This window comes from Littorina saxatilis, linkage group LG12 (genome assembly GCF_037325665.1).
Source record: "Littorina saxatilis isolate snail1 linkage group LG12, US_GU_Lsax_2.0, whole genome shotgun sequence".
Taxonomy (NCBI): Eukaryota; Metazoa; Mollusca; class Gastropoda; order Littorinimorpha; family Littorinidae; genus Littorina; species Littorina saxatilis.
This window is the reverse complement of record NC_090256.1, coordinates 19,941,305-19,959,829: the sequence shown is the minus strand read 5'-3', so window position 1 is coordinate 19,959,829 and position 18,525 is coordinate 19,941,305. Positions and strand designations below refer to the sequence as shown.

General features: G+C 41.8%; 2 protein-coding genes across 4 annotated transcripts in view; one reads left to right on the top strand and one right to left on the bottom strand.

The window, feature by feature from the left end:
• LOC138981450 (F-box/LRR-repeat protein 4-like) overlaps nt 1-13,207 on the bottom strand; it is a 38,038-nt gene extending 24,831 nt beyond the window's left edge. Inside the window, exons 1-3 of one of the 3 annotated variants that reach the window (XM_070354367.1) lie at nt 13,099-13,207; nt 8,725-8,758; nt 7,821-8,040 (exon numbers count right to left, since the gene is read on the bottom strand). In XM_070354367.1, the coding sequence (XP_070210468.1) occupies nt 7,821-8,040; nt 8,725-8,758; nt 13,099 (255 nt within the window). In that variant the 5' untranslated portion in view covers nt 13,100-13,207. Of the gene's footprint in view, nt 1-7,820; nt 8,041-8,724; nt 8,759-13,098 lie in introns of those variants that run through there. The other 2 variants (XM_070354368.1, XM_070354369.1) reach the window with 2 other exon arrangements.
• Nucleotides 13,208-13,414: 207 nt separating this feature from the next.
• Nucleotides 13,415-18,525, top strand: part of LOC138981449 (peroxisomal bifunctional enzyme-like) — a 31,963-nt gene continuing 26,852 nt past the window's right edge. The window contains exon 1 of the mRNA XM_070354365.1: nt 13,415-13,567. Coding sequence (XP_070210466.1) covers nt 13,497-13,567 — 71 coding nt within the window. The 5' untranslated portion in view covers nt 13,415-13,496. The remainder of the gene's footprint in view (nt 13,568-18,525) is intronic.

Here is an 18,525-nt window from a genome sequence, read left to right as displayed (position 1 = left end):
GAACACCTCCAGGACGTCGGTTAATTTAAGCAGCACAGATATTATTGCCGAACTTAATACAGATGATTGTGACAGTAACATTGACTCTTTAGTGGGACCAGCCTGTGAGACACCTATCCAGATAGGTGATGTGCGTAGTACGTGTCTCATCGACACAGGGTCACAGGTGTCTACAGTCGGTGAATCTTTCTATCGAAAACATTTCCAGCATTTGGAACTGCGTGATCTGGAGACTGAACTCACTGTGAGAGGGGCGGGTGGAAGTATTGTACCATATTTGGGCTATGTTGTGATGAGTGTGTGTTTGCCATTGGATGTTGTTGGTGTGAGTGAGAGTGTGTCCACTATGGTTCTTGTTTGCCCCGATACTGAGTATTCTTCTAAAGTACCATTCATTATCGGCACAAACACCCTTAATCTGTTCGCGAAGAAGGGTGAGCAGAGAGTCGGGGGGCATTTCGCAACTGTGTTACCTCTCAGAAGTGAAGTAGCTTTTGCATACAAAGACTTAGCCAGAAATGAGACCGGACGGCTTGGTTCAGTGAGACTACTTGAAAAGGATGTCACTGTCCCGGCCGGTGAGACCGTTGAGGTCAAGGGTTTCAGCGGAGCTCACGTACCAAGTACGCGAAGTTCAGTTCTTGTTCAAGAGCCAGTTTTTCATACCCTACCTGAAGGTCTGAGGGTGATCAGTTGCAAGGTGCCTACCAGTGCTCTACCCCGTCTTAAAGTCTTTTTATGTAACAGTTCTGATTGTAACATTGTTGTTAGAAAACGTCAGATTGTTGCAGATTTGTTTGTTGTACATGCTGAGTATGACCTTCACAAACTATTGAGTACGTTGTCACCCAGTGAGAGTACTGACAGTGACAGTGACAGCAATACTGTACATGCTTGCAGTGCAACTACTACCACATCCTCAGAACCCTCAGGACTAAAGTTTCAGTTTGGTGAGAAAGCTCCGCCTGAGTGGTGTGATCGTTTTGGAAAACGACTGGACAGTTTTAGTGATGTTTTTATTAAAAGTGAGTTTGACATTGGTCGGGCTGAGACAGGACTTTTTGACATTGAGCTGCAGCCTGGACCTGACATCAGAGAAAGAGCAAGACCTCTTTCTCCAAGAGACTTTGAGGAATGCCGACAACATATTCAGGGGTTGTTGGATTCAAAGGTCATACGACCATCAAACTCTTCTTTTGCAAGTCCCATAGTCCTTGTGAGAAAGAAGACTGGTGCGCTCAGAATGTGTGTTGATTACAGAAAAGTTAATGCACGTACAGTGAGAGATAGCTACTCCATCCCAAAGGTTGAGGATCTGTTTTTGACACTAAGCGGAGCTAAGTATTTTTCCAGCATGGATCTGTGTAAAGCTTATTATCAGGTTCCCATGTCTGATCATGCCAGCAAAGTGTCAGCATTTATTACTCCTTTTGGTTTGTTTGAGTGGGATAGGTTATCCCAAGGACTAGTGAATGCTCCCGCTTGTTTTCAGAGACTCATGGAGACTGTTTTTAGTGACATGAATCTTGTTGAGCTGATAATATTTCTGGACGATATTTTGATTCATGCACAGTCGCTTGAAGAACTGGAGGAAAGAACAGTGAAAGTGCTCGAAAGACTGAGAAAATTCAATTTGAAGCTTGATCCGTCCAAATGTATTTTCGGAGCCACCGAGATCCGTCATCTGGGTTACATGATATCAGAGGGGACCATACGCCCTGACCCAGAGAAACTTGCGGCTGTCACTTCATGGCCAAGACCCTCCACCGTGAAAGAGGTCAAGTCTTTCCTTGGTTTTGCAGGGTTTTATCGCCGTTTTATCGAAGACTTCGCCAGTCTGGCAAAACCCCTGAATGACTTGACGATAGGATATGTTCCAGCTAAGTGCAAGAAGAAGACAGGATCAAAGAAGCCCACTCTGAGTCTCTCGTCAGATATTTCCCATCTGTGGGGTGAGAAACAACAAAAAGCATTCCAGTCGATCATTCAAGCGCTCACAAATTCACCTGTTCTGGGGATTGCCGACAAGAGAAAACCTTTTACTCTTCATTGCGACGCCAGTGGCACAGGTCTAGGCGCCGTACTGTACCAGGAACAGGACAAACAGTTGAAGGTGATAGCCTACGCAAGCCGGGGATTGAACAAGTCTGAGCAGAATTATCCGGCACACAAACGGGAATTTCTTGCACTGAAGTGGGCCATGAGCGACAAGTTCAGCGACTATCTTCTGGGCTCGCCAGTGACCGTCATGACGGACAACAATCCGCTCTGCTACATTCTAAAAAATGCAAAACTTGACGCGACCAGTCACCGTTGGCTTTCATCACTATCAATCTTTGACTTTCAACTGAGGTATAAGAAGGGGACAACTCACGTCGATGCCGATGCTCTATCCCGACGTCCGCAGGAGCCGCCTGAAGAAGACCTAGAGTACCAGAAAATGATGGAGGAGACTGAGTTCCTGCGCGATAAGGCAAAAAGGTTTGAGGAAGAGGCCCAGGCAACCGTAGAATTGAACCGGGAAACTGTGTGTGCCATCCTCACCGCTAAGGGAGTCCGTCGTACTGCTACTCTTTGTCGCCAGTCAGTCCAGCATCGCGAACAGTTTCAAGACGACACAGAATTTCAGGATTCTGAGTCAGAGTGGTACCCAGCAGTTGAACATTTAGTCAAGAACCCGGAACTGATTAGTGATGACATTCTAGGCCCGCCTGAAGAACCAACACCGAGATCTGAGCGCTGCTGGCGAAAACTTCAGCTGGAAGACAAAAACTTAGCGATAGTGATAAAACACTTGGAACAGAGAGTGAAGTTGGATGCCAGCAAAACAGAACACTGTACCCCCGAGTTGAAGATGCTTGCCAAAGAACAGGGAAAATTAGAGGTGAAGGACGGTGTCTTATACAGAAGAGTGCTGGAAGAAGACAACATTAGGTGGCAGCTAGTTGTTCCTTCCTCCCATAGGGCTGAAGCCATGAGGGGAGTCCATGAGGATTTGTTCCATACACATGCTGAAGACGCAATCCGACAAGCCAGACTCCGTTTCTTTTGGCCGTACATGGCTCGAGACATTGAAACTAAGATCAAGAAATGCAGTCGCTGTATTCGAAGGGGGGCGCGTCAACAGAAAGCTCCTATGAACAGCATAGAGACATCATTCCCTCTTGAGCTACTCTCCATCGATTATCTTACTATTGATGTGAAGGGACAGAAGCAGAATATCTTAGTGGTAATGGATCATTTTACCAAGTTTGGTACTGCCATTTGTACTAAAGACCAGACTGCTAAGACTGTGGCTAAGGCTCTGTGGAACAATTTCTTCATGATCTATGGGTTTCCTAAACGCATTCTGTCAGATCAGGGACGTGATTTTGAGTCACAACTTCTGAAGGAAGTATGCGATCTGGCAGGCATAAAGAAGTGTAGGACGACACCTTACCACCCTTCTGGGAATCCGGTGGAGAGGTGGAACAGAACACTAATCCACATGTTGCGAAGTCTGGAAGATGAGCAAAAGGTTGACTGGAGGAAAAGCTTACCCGCAGCAGTCCACGCGTACAACTGCTGTATTCACCAAAGCACTTCTTTTAGTCCGTATTTCTTGTTTTTCGGGAGACAACCACGGCTGCCGATTGATCTAGCGTTTGGTATAGATCTGAGTAAAGACAAAAGAACCCCACGGCAGTACGTCAGAACACTGAAAGAGCAGCTGAAGAAATCGTACGACTTGGCCACAGCAAATATGACCAAGTCAGCAAACAGAAACAAGGCCAGATACGATTCTGCTGCTCATGCAGCTGAGTTGGAATGTGGAGACCGGGTCTTGGTTCGACGACTGGGACCCAGGATTGTCTCCAAGGTGACAGACAGGTGGGAGAAGGGAGTCTACATTGTTGTGTCAAAGTCGTCTAACGTTCCAGTATACACGGTTCAAGAGGAGACGGGCAGTGGTCCCAAGCGAACGCTGCACAGAAATCTTCTCCTTCCGATCGGTATGCTAGGAGGTGACACAATGGCAGTACGACCTACACCTGCACCCAGACGCAACATTCCCAAGAAGAACATCCCAGTCATCGAGTCAGATGATGAACAGGAGGAGACTGATATGGAACCTTTTCAAGTTTTAATCAAACTTGAGAGAGATGGGTTGAATGTTAATGCTCCAGCCTTTGTCCCCTCTACCCGAGATGACAGTGAAAAGGCTAAGTCTGAGTCAGAAGACAGTTCATCAGGAGAGCAAGCAGATGCATCGTCAGAAGAGACCGAGACTGAGGAAGAAACTTCTGGGAATGAGGAAGAAACTTCTGGGAATGAGAAAGAAACTTCTGGGAGTGAGGAAGAAATTTCTGAGACTGAGGGAGAAACTTCTGCTAGATCACCCCCACGCAGGCGATCGACTCGAATAAGACGACCTGTAGAAAGGCTTAACCTGTGTCATCGTGTGGGTCTGGAACGTCTGGTAAATTGTCGACTATCCGAGGTAGTGACTCAGTCCTTGGTAACACTGCAGGACATACCCATGTCAGATGGTATGGCTAGGGACATAGAGGATGCTCTTCGGACAATCATACATTTGTGTTCATGATCATGTTCTGAGTTGTCATTTGATGCTTTGTTATTTTTTTGTCTGATCTTGTTTCTTTTGAAGTTCAGAATTTGGTTCTGAGGATTGTTTGCTTTGTTGAAGTCAAAACAGGATATTTTGGTGCTGATGTGAACAAATATTCATGTGATTATTGTGAATATTTTGGTTTTGAGTTTTTAGAGAACTGTATTAAGTTCTTTGATAGTGTTTGTATTTTTAAAGAGGATAAATCTACATGTTATGCTTGTGCATTTTCGGTTTTTCGGTCATAAGCATATGTGTTGATGATTTTGATGTTGAGATTTTTGCAGTCTTACTTAACTTTACTTGCTATTGTAAGATTGTTGAACAGTGAGATTTACTGAGATTGGTCATTTTTTATTTTCAAAAGAATTGTTCCTTTTGATGATGATATGATTTTGACGGTGCTACAATTAAGTGGAATTGTGGAGAGTAACCTATTGTTGTGACTGCTAGTTGCAACAGTGTTTTGGTGCTATGAAGAGTTGACAAAAGATTTTGTTTTCTCCAGACGTTTTGAATATATACTCAGGAAGGAAAGTATAGCTAATGACTTGCATTTATGTTGTGTTTTGTACTGTGTTCAGTTGTTGGGAACAATTATGGTTTTGTGAACATTTTTGTTAAAATGTTATTTAATTTTTTGGGAAATGTTCCAATTTTTTGAGAAAATAAGGAAACATTTTCTTTGGAGGGGTGTATGTAAACCAGTGAAAGATTAGTAGTTCTTTCACAGTTTACTAGTTAGCTGCTCTGAGAAACTTCTATATCAACTCAAGGGGAAGAACTGTGGCTGTTCTAAAATATTTGATGATTTGAATTACTTCCCTTGTTTGGTTCCAATTCGTTTTTTACCATTTTGTTTTGTAAGGTCTAAAGTTGTATTATTGTTTAGTTATGCTTTACTTGTACTATTTAGTAATGATTTAATGATGTTTTAGAATATTATTATTAGAAAATTTGTTTTAGTTTAAGAGTATAGACATGTCTTGGATCCCAGTTTTTAATAACCAGGAATGTTATAGTTTATAGTTTTTGGGAACTTTAAAAATATATTTAGTGTTTAGAAATTATTTGAAAGATGCTTAATTGAAGCTTGGTAATTTTAGTGAATATTTGGAAATGTTGTTTTATTTGTTAAGAGGTAAACTGTTCTAAATTAATAATTACCTTTGGGTTTCTACAAGACTTGAATCTTCCTTTCCTTGAGAATCTGACTGAACCAGCTGATCCAGCCCAAATTTGTCCTGAATTATAAAACGTTTTATTCCTAAACCAGGTAAGAAATGGCTTAAATATTAAGTTAGTTTGTTTCTAATATGTATTGTGTACTGTTTTGAAAAGTTATATGAGGTGGCACTTTTTATTCTTGAAGGATTCTTGGGATTGAAATTAATTATGAGATTCTGGGAAAGATGCCAGAAAGACCATGTGGTGTCTGAGCAAAGTGATGGTATGAAGTTGTAGAAGAAATGAATTGTGACATGATAGGTTAGTGTTTTTACTATAATGTTTTGATTATACAAGATGTCTTTTTATGTATCAGTTGTGAGTAATAGTTGATTATTATTTTAGGACTATATTTGATAAAACTTGATTTTCCTTTGTTGCATGATTTACTTACATGGTGCCTGGCCATGTGGTTTTCCTAAAAGTTTCAAGATGTTGTTTGTTCTTGTTTTGAGGCATAGAAATGATAAGTGTTAACAACTTATTCATTTCTGCAATTAATTCAAGTTGATTTGTCATTAATTTGGGTATTGCATAACTGTTGTTGTGCGGAGCACAGGAAGACTGAAGTATTTGTTTTGTGTGGATTGTTCATGGTTGTAAGAAATGGAACATAGGCACTGTATTGAGATAAGAGGAATCACCACGCGAACTGAGATTAAGTCTGCACAGTTGTTTTGTTAACTGTCGGCTTTATGAGAGATGTAATTTCGAGTGTGCACTGCAACTGGTTACATCAAGAATAATTTGAGACATCAAGTGAATGTCTTAGGTTTTCTGTAAGGGTGATTATGCTTATAGCTAATCACTAAATGGATGAAGTATAGTTTTGATTGACTCTGCTTGTAGCTGTGTCTGATATAGTCTTAACATAACTTCTATCTATTATGGAGGAATCATTGTTATCACAGACAAGTGGGGCTGTGGTTTAGACAATATTTCTGATTGGGTTGGATTCCATATATCATGTATTACATGATATGATATTCCTAGTGTATTCCATTCTTCAGTCATGACAATAACATTGTATTGTTTACGTATTGTGTTGTATCATGTGTTATGTTCTTTTTGTTTTGTTCTATGGTGTATAAAAAAGTGTTCTAGTGAAACTGAAATTTTATCTTGATGATTGTTGAATTATACTTATGCTGTGTTGTTTTATTTTCCAGGGGTAACCTTTTTGTTGTTGATCATCGATCAGCAAGCGTTTGATTCACGATGGATATTTTTTGGTCTAGTGGACCCCTGGTTGTGTCTGGTTTTTGATGAGAGAGTTTTAGATTTTTAGAGAGGAGATTTTGTATTTTTGAAACTAAGTAATTTAAACAGAAGAACTTTTATATTTTGTCGGTTGAACATATGATTGTAATCTGAAAACTGATTTAAAGGAAATGCTTTATCCAAAATAAATTTCTTAGAACACTACCTCATTTTTTGTTTGTTTATTGTGAAAGCAAGATTGTACCTCACCCCGAATCCTCCCTTTAACCATGCTAACACTGAAATAAAATATGTATTAGCAGTAGGTTTACATTTACACAAAACACATAATTTCTTTGTCAAAAATCTCTTTCAGTTCAGACAAGGACCGTCTGCTGAGTGGCAAGATCAAAGAGAAAAACCTTTTACAAAATATGTTTGGTCGTCAATGTGAGGAATGTAAAATTGTTATCAATGAGAATACTGTAGCAGACGATGCAAATGTGAGCACACGGACAGTAGTAAAGAAGTGAGTATGAGATGACCGGGTCACAAGCATAGCTAACCGAAGCAAACTCTCCCATTACAGTGATTTTACACTCATGTTTATACAATCTGTGTGTGTGTGTGCGTGCGTGCCTGCATTTGCGAGTGTGCAACGGCATACCAGAATACTCATTTTTAAAACTGCAAGAAAAAATATCTTCTGTCATAAACACATTCTCAGAGCAATTTTTTTAATCGTTTAAGAACTAGCTTTTAGAACAGGCAACAGTATACTTACAAAGACACACGCCTGCGTGAAGTCACCATAGTTTGGATAAATGTTGTAGTTTCCAGCAAGATTTTGTGCTGCATATGTCATCCGGGATTCTGCCCCATACTGAGAACTGAAGTCGGTCACATCTTGTCCAAAAATGCGGACAATGCATGATTCTCCGTTTTCTTTGGACAGCTTGTCATTCCCAGCTTGATCTTCAGCTTTGTTCATCTTTGTTTTATGTCTGTAACCAAATCATTGAAATTATTGTTTTCTACAGTGGATTAACCTTCCCTTTTATTTGATGGTGATCAAAAATCTCCGAAAATATTGTCTTGAAAGGGAGAGTCTTAAAATGAAGGTAAATTTACAGATGTTATGAACAGAAAATCTGAAAAACAAGGGTCTTAATAAGGGGGAGGTCTTAAAACAAGCTGGCGTAAAAGGGGAATTCCACTGTATGAACATATATATATATATTCAATATGTAAATATTGAACACACATGTATGTATACATGTACATGTAGTAACATACAATGATAGACACACACATGATATGGGACTCCCCTCTTAACACTTTGTACCCCACCTATGTTGACCAAGTTTGTTTTAGCCGAGACCAGCTGTGCTGCAGCAGGTCACTCAGAATTGTAGTAACTGCATGTGTTAGAAACTGTGTATCAACACGCTGGAATGCAGGCATTAGATGAACATTACAGGAAGCGACTGAAGCTAACAGTCTGAGCAGAATGCGGATATGTGCTGAATGAGAGCAGATGCAATGAAGTGACTGTGTGTACGGATATATATTCGTACCTCAGGTCAGATAGAGCCAAATGAGTGGTTATGGATATATCTGTACCTGGGAGACAATGATCGAGTTAAAAGTTAAATACACAGTGAGGCATGAGCATAAACTATACTTACGATGTTTTGAAGATCTTTCTGAATTTCTTCAGCACTGTAAAAAGCATAATGGGAATATATACTGGAGATAATTTCATACACAGCATATGGTTTTAGGAAAAATTAACAAAATAACACCATGCAACAAAGTGTGCTTCTTCTTCTGCATTCCTGAGCTGTATTCTCTCAGGATCACCTTATGGTGAGACTGATAGTTTTGCATGTCACACCATTTTTTATCACACCACCTGGGAAGCATGGCGCCATCTTCAAAGGGTGTGTGTGATAGGTATCTGCATGTTTTTAAGTCCTTAGGCTTTCGCTGGAAACACGGGCGGGGATGTAGCTCAGTCGGTAGCGCGCTGGATTTGTATCCAGTTGGCCGCTGTCAGCGTGAGTTCGTCCCCACGTTCGGCGAGAGATTTATTTCTCAGTCAACTTTGTGTGCAGACTCTCCTCGGTGTCCGAACACCCCCGTGTGTACACGCAAGCACAAGACTAAGTGCGCACGAAAAATATCCTGTAATCCATGTCAGAGTTCGGTGGGTTATAGAAACACGAAAATACCCAGCATGCTTCCTCCGAAAACGGCGTATGGCTGCCTAAATGGCGGGGTAAAAAAACGGTCATACACGTAAAATTCCACTCGTGTAAAAAACACAAGTGTACGTGGGAGTTTCAGCCCACGAACGCAGAAGAAGAAGAAGCTGGAAACACAAAATCTTTAATGTGCACATCAGTCGTTTTGCATGCATTTGCACATAGGGGCGGAAGGACTCTATTTTAAGTCTGCACCGATCATGAATGTTCATTGTCTGGTGAAAGTCTGGTCTGCGGGGTCATTTCTAGGATTTTTTGTCTTTGGCAAATTTGACTGCTATCAATATTTGGGTAATTAAAAGCTAATTTGCCATAGTTTAAATCAAACAGATATCAACTTTACCTTACAATTAAAAAAAAAGCTTGGCAAACTCTTTGGATAGTTTTGCCACCTGCCAACGCTGAACAACATCCCTGGGTTTGGGAATCCAGGCTAAATAAAAGTCATGCAGTCAGATGCATGAGTCAGAGTCAGTTTGATCGAGCTGATTGAGTTTCTGCCTTCTTTGGTTTTTTTATCATGTTGCGATGCGATCGGTACACTGGCGCTTGCAAGACCTGCTCGCCTTTCACCATGTTTGAATGGATTTGCAAGTATAAAGTTAATTAGTGTGTTTGCCTTGTTTTGAACGGAAATTAAGTGTTTCAGCTTGAAAATTTGTTCTGTGCTGTGTTGAAGCTGACATTGTTTGTATTGGGATCAGACAACTTAAAGCTGACTTGTGAACGAAACACTGCAATATAGTAATAACAACATCTGCAATAGTTTAATAACTTTAGAATCCGAATGTAGATCTGTATCAAACTGTATATCAACACTGTTTGTGAGTGTGTGTGTGTGAGTGTGTGTGTGAGTGTGTGTGTAAGTGTGGGTGTGCTTGTGGGTGTCGTGTGTGTGTGTTTGTATACATGATGTGTGTGAGTTTGTGTGTGTGTGGGTGTGTGTGTCACTGTGGGTTACATCTAATATGGTTGAATAAAATGTTGCTGCCAAAACAAATCGTTTTGTTCTTTGGTAACTAATTTTTGTGGGCGAGTACATTTGTTTGTGGCTATAGTCAATTTTGAAATTCACTAGCCCACAAGGCGAGTGAAAATTTTGGAACTTGCTCATGCCTGGAGTGGATTCGACAGGGGATGCTCGCGCCTCTGAGCTAGCTGGCCTCAACGATGGTCCTGAAGGCCTGGGGGGAGTCTGCGCTCACAGCCTCTTGGGGATGTTAATTAATTATTCCAGAGGCGGATCGATGGCGAAAATTACGACGTTCTGTACGTGGGAGTCAGTGCGGGACCGGGGGACCTGTAGTCTGGTGGTGTGCCCCCTGGTGGATCTTGGGACCGGTGTCAAGGTGCCTTCCCTTGGAGCTACCTCAACCAGTCAACTCATGATGCACCGCACTTCCCCGATTCATCATTCACTTATCTATACTCCTTTTTATATTTAGTCAAGTTTTGACTAAATATTTTAACATCGAGGGGGAATCGAAACGAGGGTCGTGGTGTATGTGCGTGTGTGTGTGCGTGTGTGTGTGTGTGTAAAGCGATTCAGACTAAACTACTGGACCGATCTTTATGAAATTTGACATGAGAGTTCCTGGGTATGAAATCCCCATATGTTTTTTTTAAATTTTTTTGATAAATGTCTTTGATGACGTCATATCCGGCTTTTCGTGAAAGTTGAGGCGGCACTGTCACGCCCTCATTTTTCAACCAAATTGGTTGAAATTTTGGTCAAGTAATCTTCGACGAAGCCCAGGGTTCGGTATTGCATTTCAGCTTGGTGCCTTAACAATTAATTAATGACTTTGGTCATTAAAAATCTGAAAATTGTAAAAAAAAATAAAAATTTATAAAACGATCCAAATTTACGTTTATCTTATTCTCCATCATTTGCTGATTCCAAAAACATATAAATATGTTATATTCGGATTAAAAACAAGCTCTGAAAATTAAATATATAAAAATTATTATCAAAATTAAATTGTCCAAATCAATTTAAAAACACTTTCATCTTATTCATTGTCGGTTTCTGATTCCAAAAACATATAGATATGATATGTTTGGATTAAAAACACGCTCAGAAAGTTAAAACAAAGAGAGGTACAGAAAAGCGTGCTATCCTTCTTAGCGCAACTACTACCCCGCTCTTCTTGTCAATTTCACTGCCTTTGCCATGAGCGGTGGACTGACGATGCTACGAGTATACGGTCTTGCTGAAAAATGGCAGCTACTTGACTAAATATTGTATTTTCGCCTTACGCGACTTGTTTTCATTTACATGTTCCTTCTTCTCTCAGATGACAGGAGACATGTTCTTTATAACTCTCGTTTTCTGTTGTTTGATATATTTTAAGTGTTTACGTCCCTTTGTTGTTTGGATCTCATACGTCAAATCAACGTTGCTCATGATCGCTGACTCGAGGGCGAGGCATCTGAAGAGGTAGAGGTCGAGTCCGGCGTCCCGCAAGGCACAGTGCTGGGTCCGTTGTTGTTCCTGTGCCATATCAACGACCTCCCAGACTCAGTCCAGTCGTCTGTCAGACTTTTTGCGGATGACTGTCTCCTCTACCGCCAGATCCGCACCTTTCAGGACCACCTTACGCTACAGGCAGACCTAAAGAGCTTGGAAGAGTGGGCCAACCAGTGGGGGATGAGGTTCAACGCTAAGAAGTGCTACGTCCTCTCCACCAGATCCACATCCCACTACTTCTACAGCCTCGGAGACACCATCCTCCAACAGGTCGAACAGAACCCGTACCTCGGCATACAGATCTCAGCCGACCTGAAGTGGGGCCCCCACATCACCAGTCTCTGCAGGAGGGCAGGATCTACCCTAAGCTTCTTACGCCGGAACCTCCGGAACTGCCCACGTGAGTGCCGTCGCCTTGCCTACATCACTCTTGTCAGGTCCACCCTTGAGTACGGGGCGGTGGTCTGGGACCCCCAATACAAACAAGATGTTGAGAGACTCGAACGCATCCAACGCCTAGCCGCTAGGTTCATCATGAAAGACTACGGGTCCAAGGACCCAGGCTGCGTCACCAAGATGCTAGAGTACCTCCAACTTCCTACACTCCAGGAACGCCGTCAGCAACTACGCCTGACGATGCTGTTCAAAATCATCAATGGACTTGTACCTGCCCTACCCCCTGACTCCTTCCTCACCCCGGTGAGCGTATCTCGGCGCCGAGTCAAGCCTAAAGCCTACGAGGGGTATGAGAGCCAAAACATCCTCCAGAGACAGGCAACCAACAACAGCCGCTGTTTCAAAGCTCCTACCTCAAAGACAGATCAATACAGGAACTCGTTCTTTATTTAAAGACAGTGATCGAGTGGAACAATTTGAGCGAAGCCACCGTCACCTTGACCACGCCCAGCGCCTTCTTATCGGCGTTAGGGGGGGCAGAAACCAGTGTGAGAGCCTCAGTAGTTTTTATCCAGTTTTTAACATTGTAACATAGCATTTTTTTAACTGTGCTTGAAAAGCCTACATTCTAGGGCAAACGGACTAAAACCGCAAGTACAGCAGCAAGAAGACCAGCTAGAGTTGTACACTATATCCACCTTGTGTACAGTGAACTTTTAAGACTCTTTTAGATGCGCACACCCACAATAACGTCACGTTGATAGTCGTCGTCGGCTTCTGTGGCGCACCCGCCAACCACCAACCCAGGCGGGTTATCCAGATCCAGATCCAGACCCTTCCATCCGTCGACTCTCTCGGACTTTGTACTCTTTCCAGATTCCTTCCTGCGCTAAAACGTAACCAAGAACGACTCATACAGTAGCACTTACTTGTATGTTAAATTCGTGGGGGGTTCATCATATATCGGAAGAATCACGAGGAAAATTATACGCCTTGTTCATTCAGTTGTTGTCACCTCTCAGCTGATAGGCAGCCATCTTTAAACAAAAGTAAGTAACATGCAAAGCTAGTAGATACAAAACTGGAAAAATACTCATGATCGTTTAGCAGCAGGCGAATAGTTTGATTTAATTGATTATTGGATCAATATGAAATTTAAATAATTTTAAAGACAATCAGTTATGTTTTCTGAGAGCGTACGAATTTCAGGCCGTAAAACTATGGAGTGGCTTTGCATAGGTTGGTCAAAGGTTACTTTTGCTTTCAGTAGTGACAAGAAGCGAGAAATAAGTTACTTGGTTGTAAACGATTCCAAGTAGCTGTGAAAATGGTGGACTATCGCACCCAAGGGCAGATAGCTATATTGGAAGTCAACAATCCGCCAGTCAATGCGCTAAGGTAAGGACACTACACCTGGAATGAAAATGAGAGCACCACACACACGACACCGGATGAAAGTCAAGACAATAACTTGAATAAGGCACGATCAAAAGATCGTTACACTAGGCCATCTCAAAGTTAGGAAAGTTAATAGTACTGGTCAAAAGATCAGATATAGGCCTCGCGGCCTTAGACATCTGCAAATTTATCTTATCTATCTATCTATCTTATCTTATCACACACAAACACAACACAACACAACACAACACAACACACACACACACACACACAGGCATGTATGCACGCAGTCACGCACGTAGCCACACACACACATACGCACAACGCTGGCACGCACAGAACATGTACATAATTCTAGACCTGGTTCAACGCATTGCAGTTTGCAGTGCTGAAATATCAAATGTATTGCCAGTTTGAAGTCTATACCAAAAAAGAAATGCACCCACTCTGGGTGGAATTGGATCCTTTCTGGTTCTGTCCTTTAAGAACAGCTAGTGAGAGTCTAGAGCTTTACTGTTACAAACATATATCTATATATACGGCTTGTGTACGTGTGTCTGTCTGTCTGTGTGTGTTCGCTATGCACGGCCAAAGTTCTCGATGGATCTGCTTCAGATTTGGTGGCCATATTCAGGTAGACCCTTGAACACGTGCTCTCAGCGCGCAGCGCTGAACCGATTTTAATTTTTATGGTTTTTCTGTACATCCATTCCCAGTAACTCTTCCTTATCTTCTCCAGTGTTTTGCGCGTTTATCTCCCTTCCTTCATGTGGCATCAATCGCGTACGGTGCGCCACTCACCCGGCCCCGGCGAAGCCGGCGTACGGTGCGCCACTCACCCGGCTAAGCCGGGTACCCGGCAAAGCCGGGTATTTGCCTCTACTTCTTTCCGGCGAAGCCAGTACCCGGCGAAGCGGGTAATCATCAATATATATGATCATATACGGCTTGTGTGTGTGTGTTCGCGATGCACGGCCAAAGTTCTCGATGGATCTGCTTCAAATTTGGTGGGCATATTCAGCTGGACCCCGGACACAAACTTTCTTTCTTTCTTTCTTTCTTTATTTGGTGTTTAACGTCGTTTTCAACCATTCAAGGTTATATCGCGACGGGGACACAAACTGGTCGGTGAAAATTTTCAACACGTGCTCTAAGCGCGGCGCGGTGAACCGCGGATACGGCTTCCGTGCCAAGGGAAACAATCTACGCAATTCAACAACGTTAGGTTGCTGAAGCAGCAGTAGCTTCCCTTTCTACTTGAAACCTGCCGAGTTTTCAATGTTGGTTCAGATCTAAGTATTGCAATTCGTGTACAAAATCCCTCCCATCTTCAAAATATTGCCACTAATACTACCCCTCCCATCGTAAATATTCATTGCAACATTAATAGTCAGGAGTTTTGCCGGTGCTTCTGTGTCTGTCTTAAAAAAGATCAAATCACTTTCAACACTGTGCTCTTTTCTCTTTCAGCAAACATGGCTTACCAACCACCACCGCATTGTACTCTCTTGTGAGTCATTCAAACTGGTCGATAAAAATTTTCAACACGTGCCCTAAGCGCGGCGCGGTGAACCGCGGTGAATACTCTGTTTCGCGATACGAATTACAAAACTAAACACTTTTTTTTTCGGCTCTACTTCTTCACTTCTTTCACTGCCACCACACAACAAAAACAAATCTAAGCAGCGCTTTTCTGCACAGGTCATCTAAGTATTGCAATTTGTGTACAAAATCCCTCCCATCTTCAAAATATTGCCACTAATACTACCCCTCCCATCGTAAATATTCATTGCAACCATTAATAAGCTCTACAGTAGATGGTAGGTACAACTTCTGTACTGTCTGTGTGTGTATCTGTGTGTGTGTCTGTTCGCGATGCACTGCCAAAGTTCTCGACGGATCTGCATCAGATTTGGTGGGCATATTCAGGTGGATCCCGGGCACAAACTGGTCGATGAACATTTTCAACACGTGCTCTAAGCCGGCGAACCGCCACGCTGCATAGTTACTCTGTCTCGCGATCCACCCGGCGATGCCGGGTATTCATCTAGTATATATATATATATAACTAGAGGAATACCCGGCTTCGCCGGGGTGAATCGCGAGACAGAGACAGACAGCGTGACGGTTCACCACAATCACCTTTGAAGGCGAAGTCCTCTCAAACGGGATTGAGAATTTTTAGAGCTTATTTCTAAGCCCTATATTATCTGTTATGGCTTCTCAAATGCCAGAACATACAGACAGACAAAAGCCGCCAGACCCCATCACAAACAGAACTCTACAATCCACAGGTGTTGCCTCCACACATACATACACACACACACACACACACACACACACACACACATACACACACACACACATACACACACACACACACACACACACAGACACACACACACACAGAGACACAGAAGCCGTATATATATATCTATTACTATGTATATATATATATAAATATATAGAGATAGATGACAGTGGATTTTTTGATAAATAGATTCGACCTTTGCACTTTTTCAGTGAGAACTTACGGGTACATGCAAGGAAAGACCGCAACTTCTAAGGCGAACAACTCTGCAGAGTCTGCTGTGAAGGGCGACGGTAGTCTCCCTGTCACACTCGACCCCCTTTGAATGAACTTTGTCCTTAAAGTTCCAAACTATGGACCCTCCCAGGTGGAATGGGAACAGCACGAAAATGATTCAGTGGCCTGAACATTTCATGTCAAGTCCCATCGCAGTCGACGACACCAAATGTAACCGAGTGCCGAAACACCACAATCACCTTTGAAGGCAAAGTCCACTCAAACGGGATTGAGAATAAATTTTATGGCTTTTCGAAGGAAGGCCTGAACATATAGACACACCAAAGCTGCCAGACCACATCACAAACAGAACTCTACAACCCACAGGTGTTGCCCACACACACACAAACACACAGAGAAGCAGTATATATATATATATATGTATTATATCTATATCTATAAATATATAGAGATAGATGACAGTGTATTTTTCGCGTGGCTATAAATTGATTCGACCTTTTCACTTTTACACTAAGGACAACTTACGGGTGCAAGGAAAGCGTTCTGGACAGTGCAGTGACATTCTAAAAATAGTAACGTAGTAACGGGAATATGGATTGACGCCACACGAAGGAAGGGAGGTAAACGCTGAAAACACTGAAGAAGATGAGGAAGACAGGAAATGGATCCAGAGAAAAACCTAAAAATCGGTTCAGCGCTGTGCGCTGAGAGCACGTGTTGAAATATCTCATCGATGAGGTTGTGTCCGGGGTCTCTCTGAATAAGCCCACCAAATTTGAAGCAGATCCATCCAGAACTTTGGCCGCGCATCGCGCACAGACAGACAGACAGACAGACAGACAGACAGACAGACACAAGTCGTATATATATATAGATGCCATGATTGGACATTGATAGTAAGTACTGAAGGGTGCAAACTAGTGTAAACTTATTACCTGATGATAATTTATGCAGTAGGCAGTTGCAGTGATGTCCCAGTGTCCATGACCCAGTTTTCTCCCGCAAGCATGGATGAGATAGTACATGCAGTGTCAATTTCCACTGGTTAAGAATGCAGAGATGTTTTTGTTGGCAGTTGGCCTTATTGTAAGGTTAAACAAGTCGCGTAAGGCGAAAATACAATATTTAGTCAAGTAGCTGTCGAACTCACAGAATGAAACTGAACGCAATGCCATTTTTCAGCAAGACCGTATACTCGTAGCATCGTCAGTTCATGGCAAAGGCAGTGAAATTGACAAGAAGAGCGGGGTAGTAGTTGCGCTAAGAAGGATAGCACGCTTTTCTGTACCTCTCTTTGTTTTAACTTTCTGAGCGTGTTTTTAATCCAAACATATCATATCTATATGTTTTTGGAATCAGGAACCGACAAGGAATAAGATGAAAGTGTTTTTAAATTGATTTGGACAATTTAATTTTGATAATAATTTTTATATATTTAATTTTCAGAGCTTGTTTTTAATCCGAATATAACATATTCATATGTTTTTGGAATCAGCAAATGATGGAGAATAAGATAAACGTAAATTTGGATCGTTTTATAAATTTTTATTTTTTTTTACAATTTTCAGATTTTTAATGACCAAAGTCATTAATTAATTTTTAAGCCACCAAGCTGAAATGCAATACCGAAGTCCGGGCTTCGTCGAAGATTACTTGACCAAAATGTCAACCAATTTGGTTGAAAAATGAGGGCGTGACAGTGCCGCCTCAACTTTCACGAAAAGCCGGATATGACGTCATCAAAGACATTTATCAAAAAAATGAAAAAAACGTTCGGGGATTTCATACCCAGGAACTCTCATGTCAAATTTCATAAAGATCGGTCCAGTAGTTTAGTCTGAATCGCTCTACACACACACACAGACACACAGACACACGCACATACACCACGACCCTCGTTTCGATTCCCCCTCGATGTTAAAATATTTAGTCAAAACTTGACTAAATATAACAAAAAGGGTCTGTGGATATGTACTGACTGGACAGTGAACAGTTCATGAAAGAAAGTTTGTATAAATATGATGGGTGACAATTGGTCACTAAATTAAAAAAAAATTAGCATGCATAAATAGACCCAAATGTATTGTGGAATATAATGAGGGGACGTAAAAAGGCCGCGAGGCCTACTCATTGGTCCCTACACCTATATAATCTATACCTATATGGAGTGTTAAATGTCCCATTATCTATGGACTTAGCTTGGTACATAAAAAGTTTCAGGGTTGGCAGAAAAAAAGGTTGGTCAAGGTTACCCTTATCCAACACATTTTTATGTGCCTTTGATAGCTAGGAAAATGATTTCTGGGCCAAGAACACTGAGATGTGTTGGCGTTTGTAAGCCTACAATGTAATTATAATAGCTTGTAATGATTTTACTTGTAGTTTGTATAGTGAATAAAAAAGTATATAT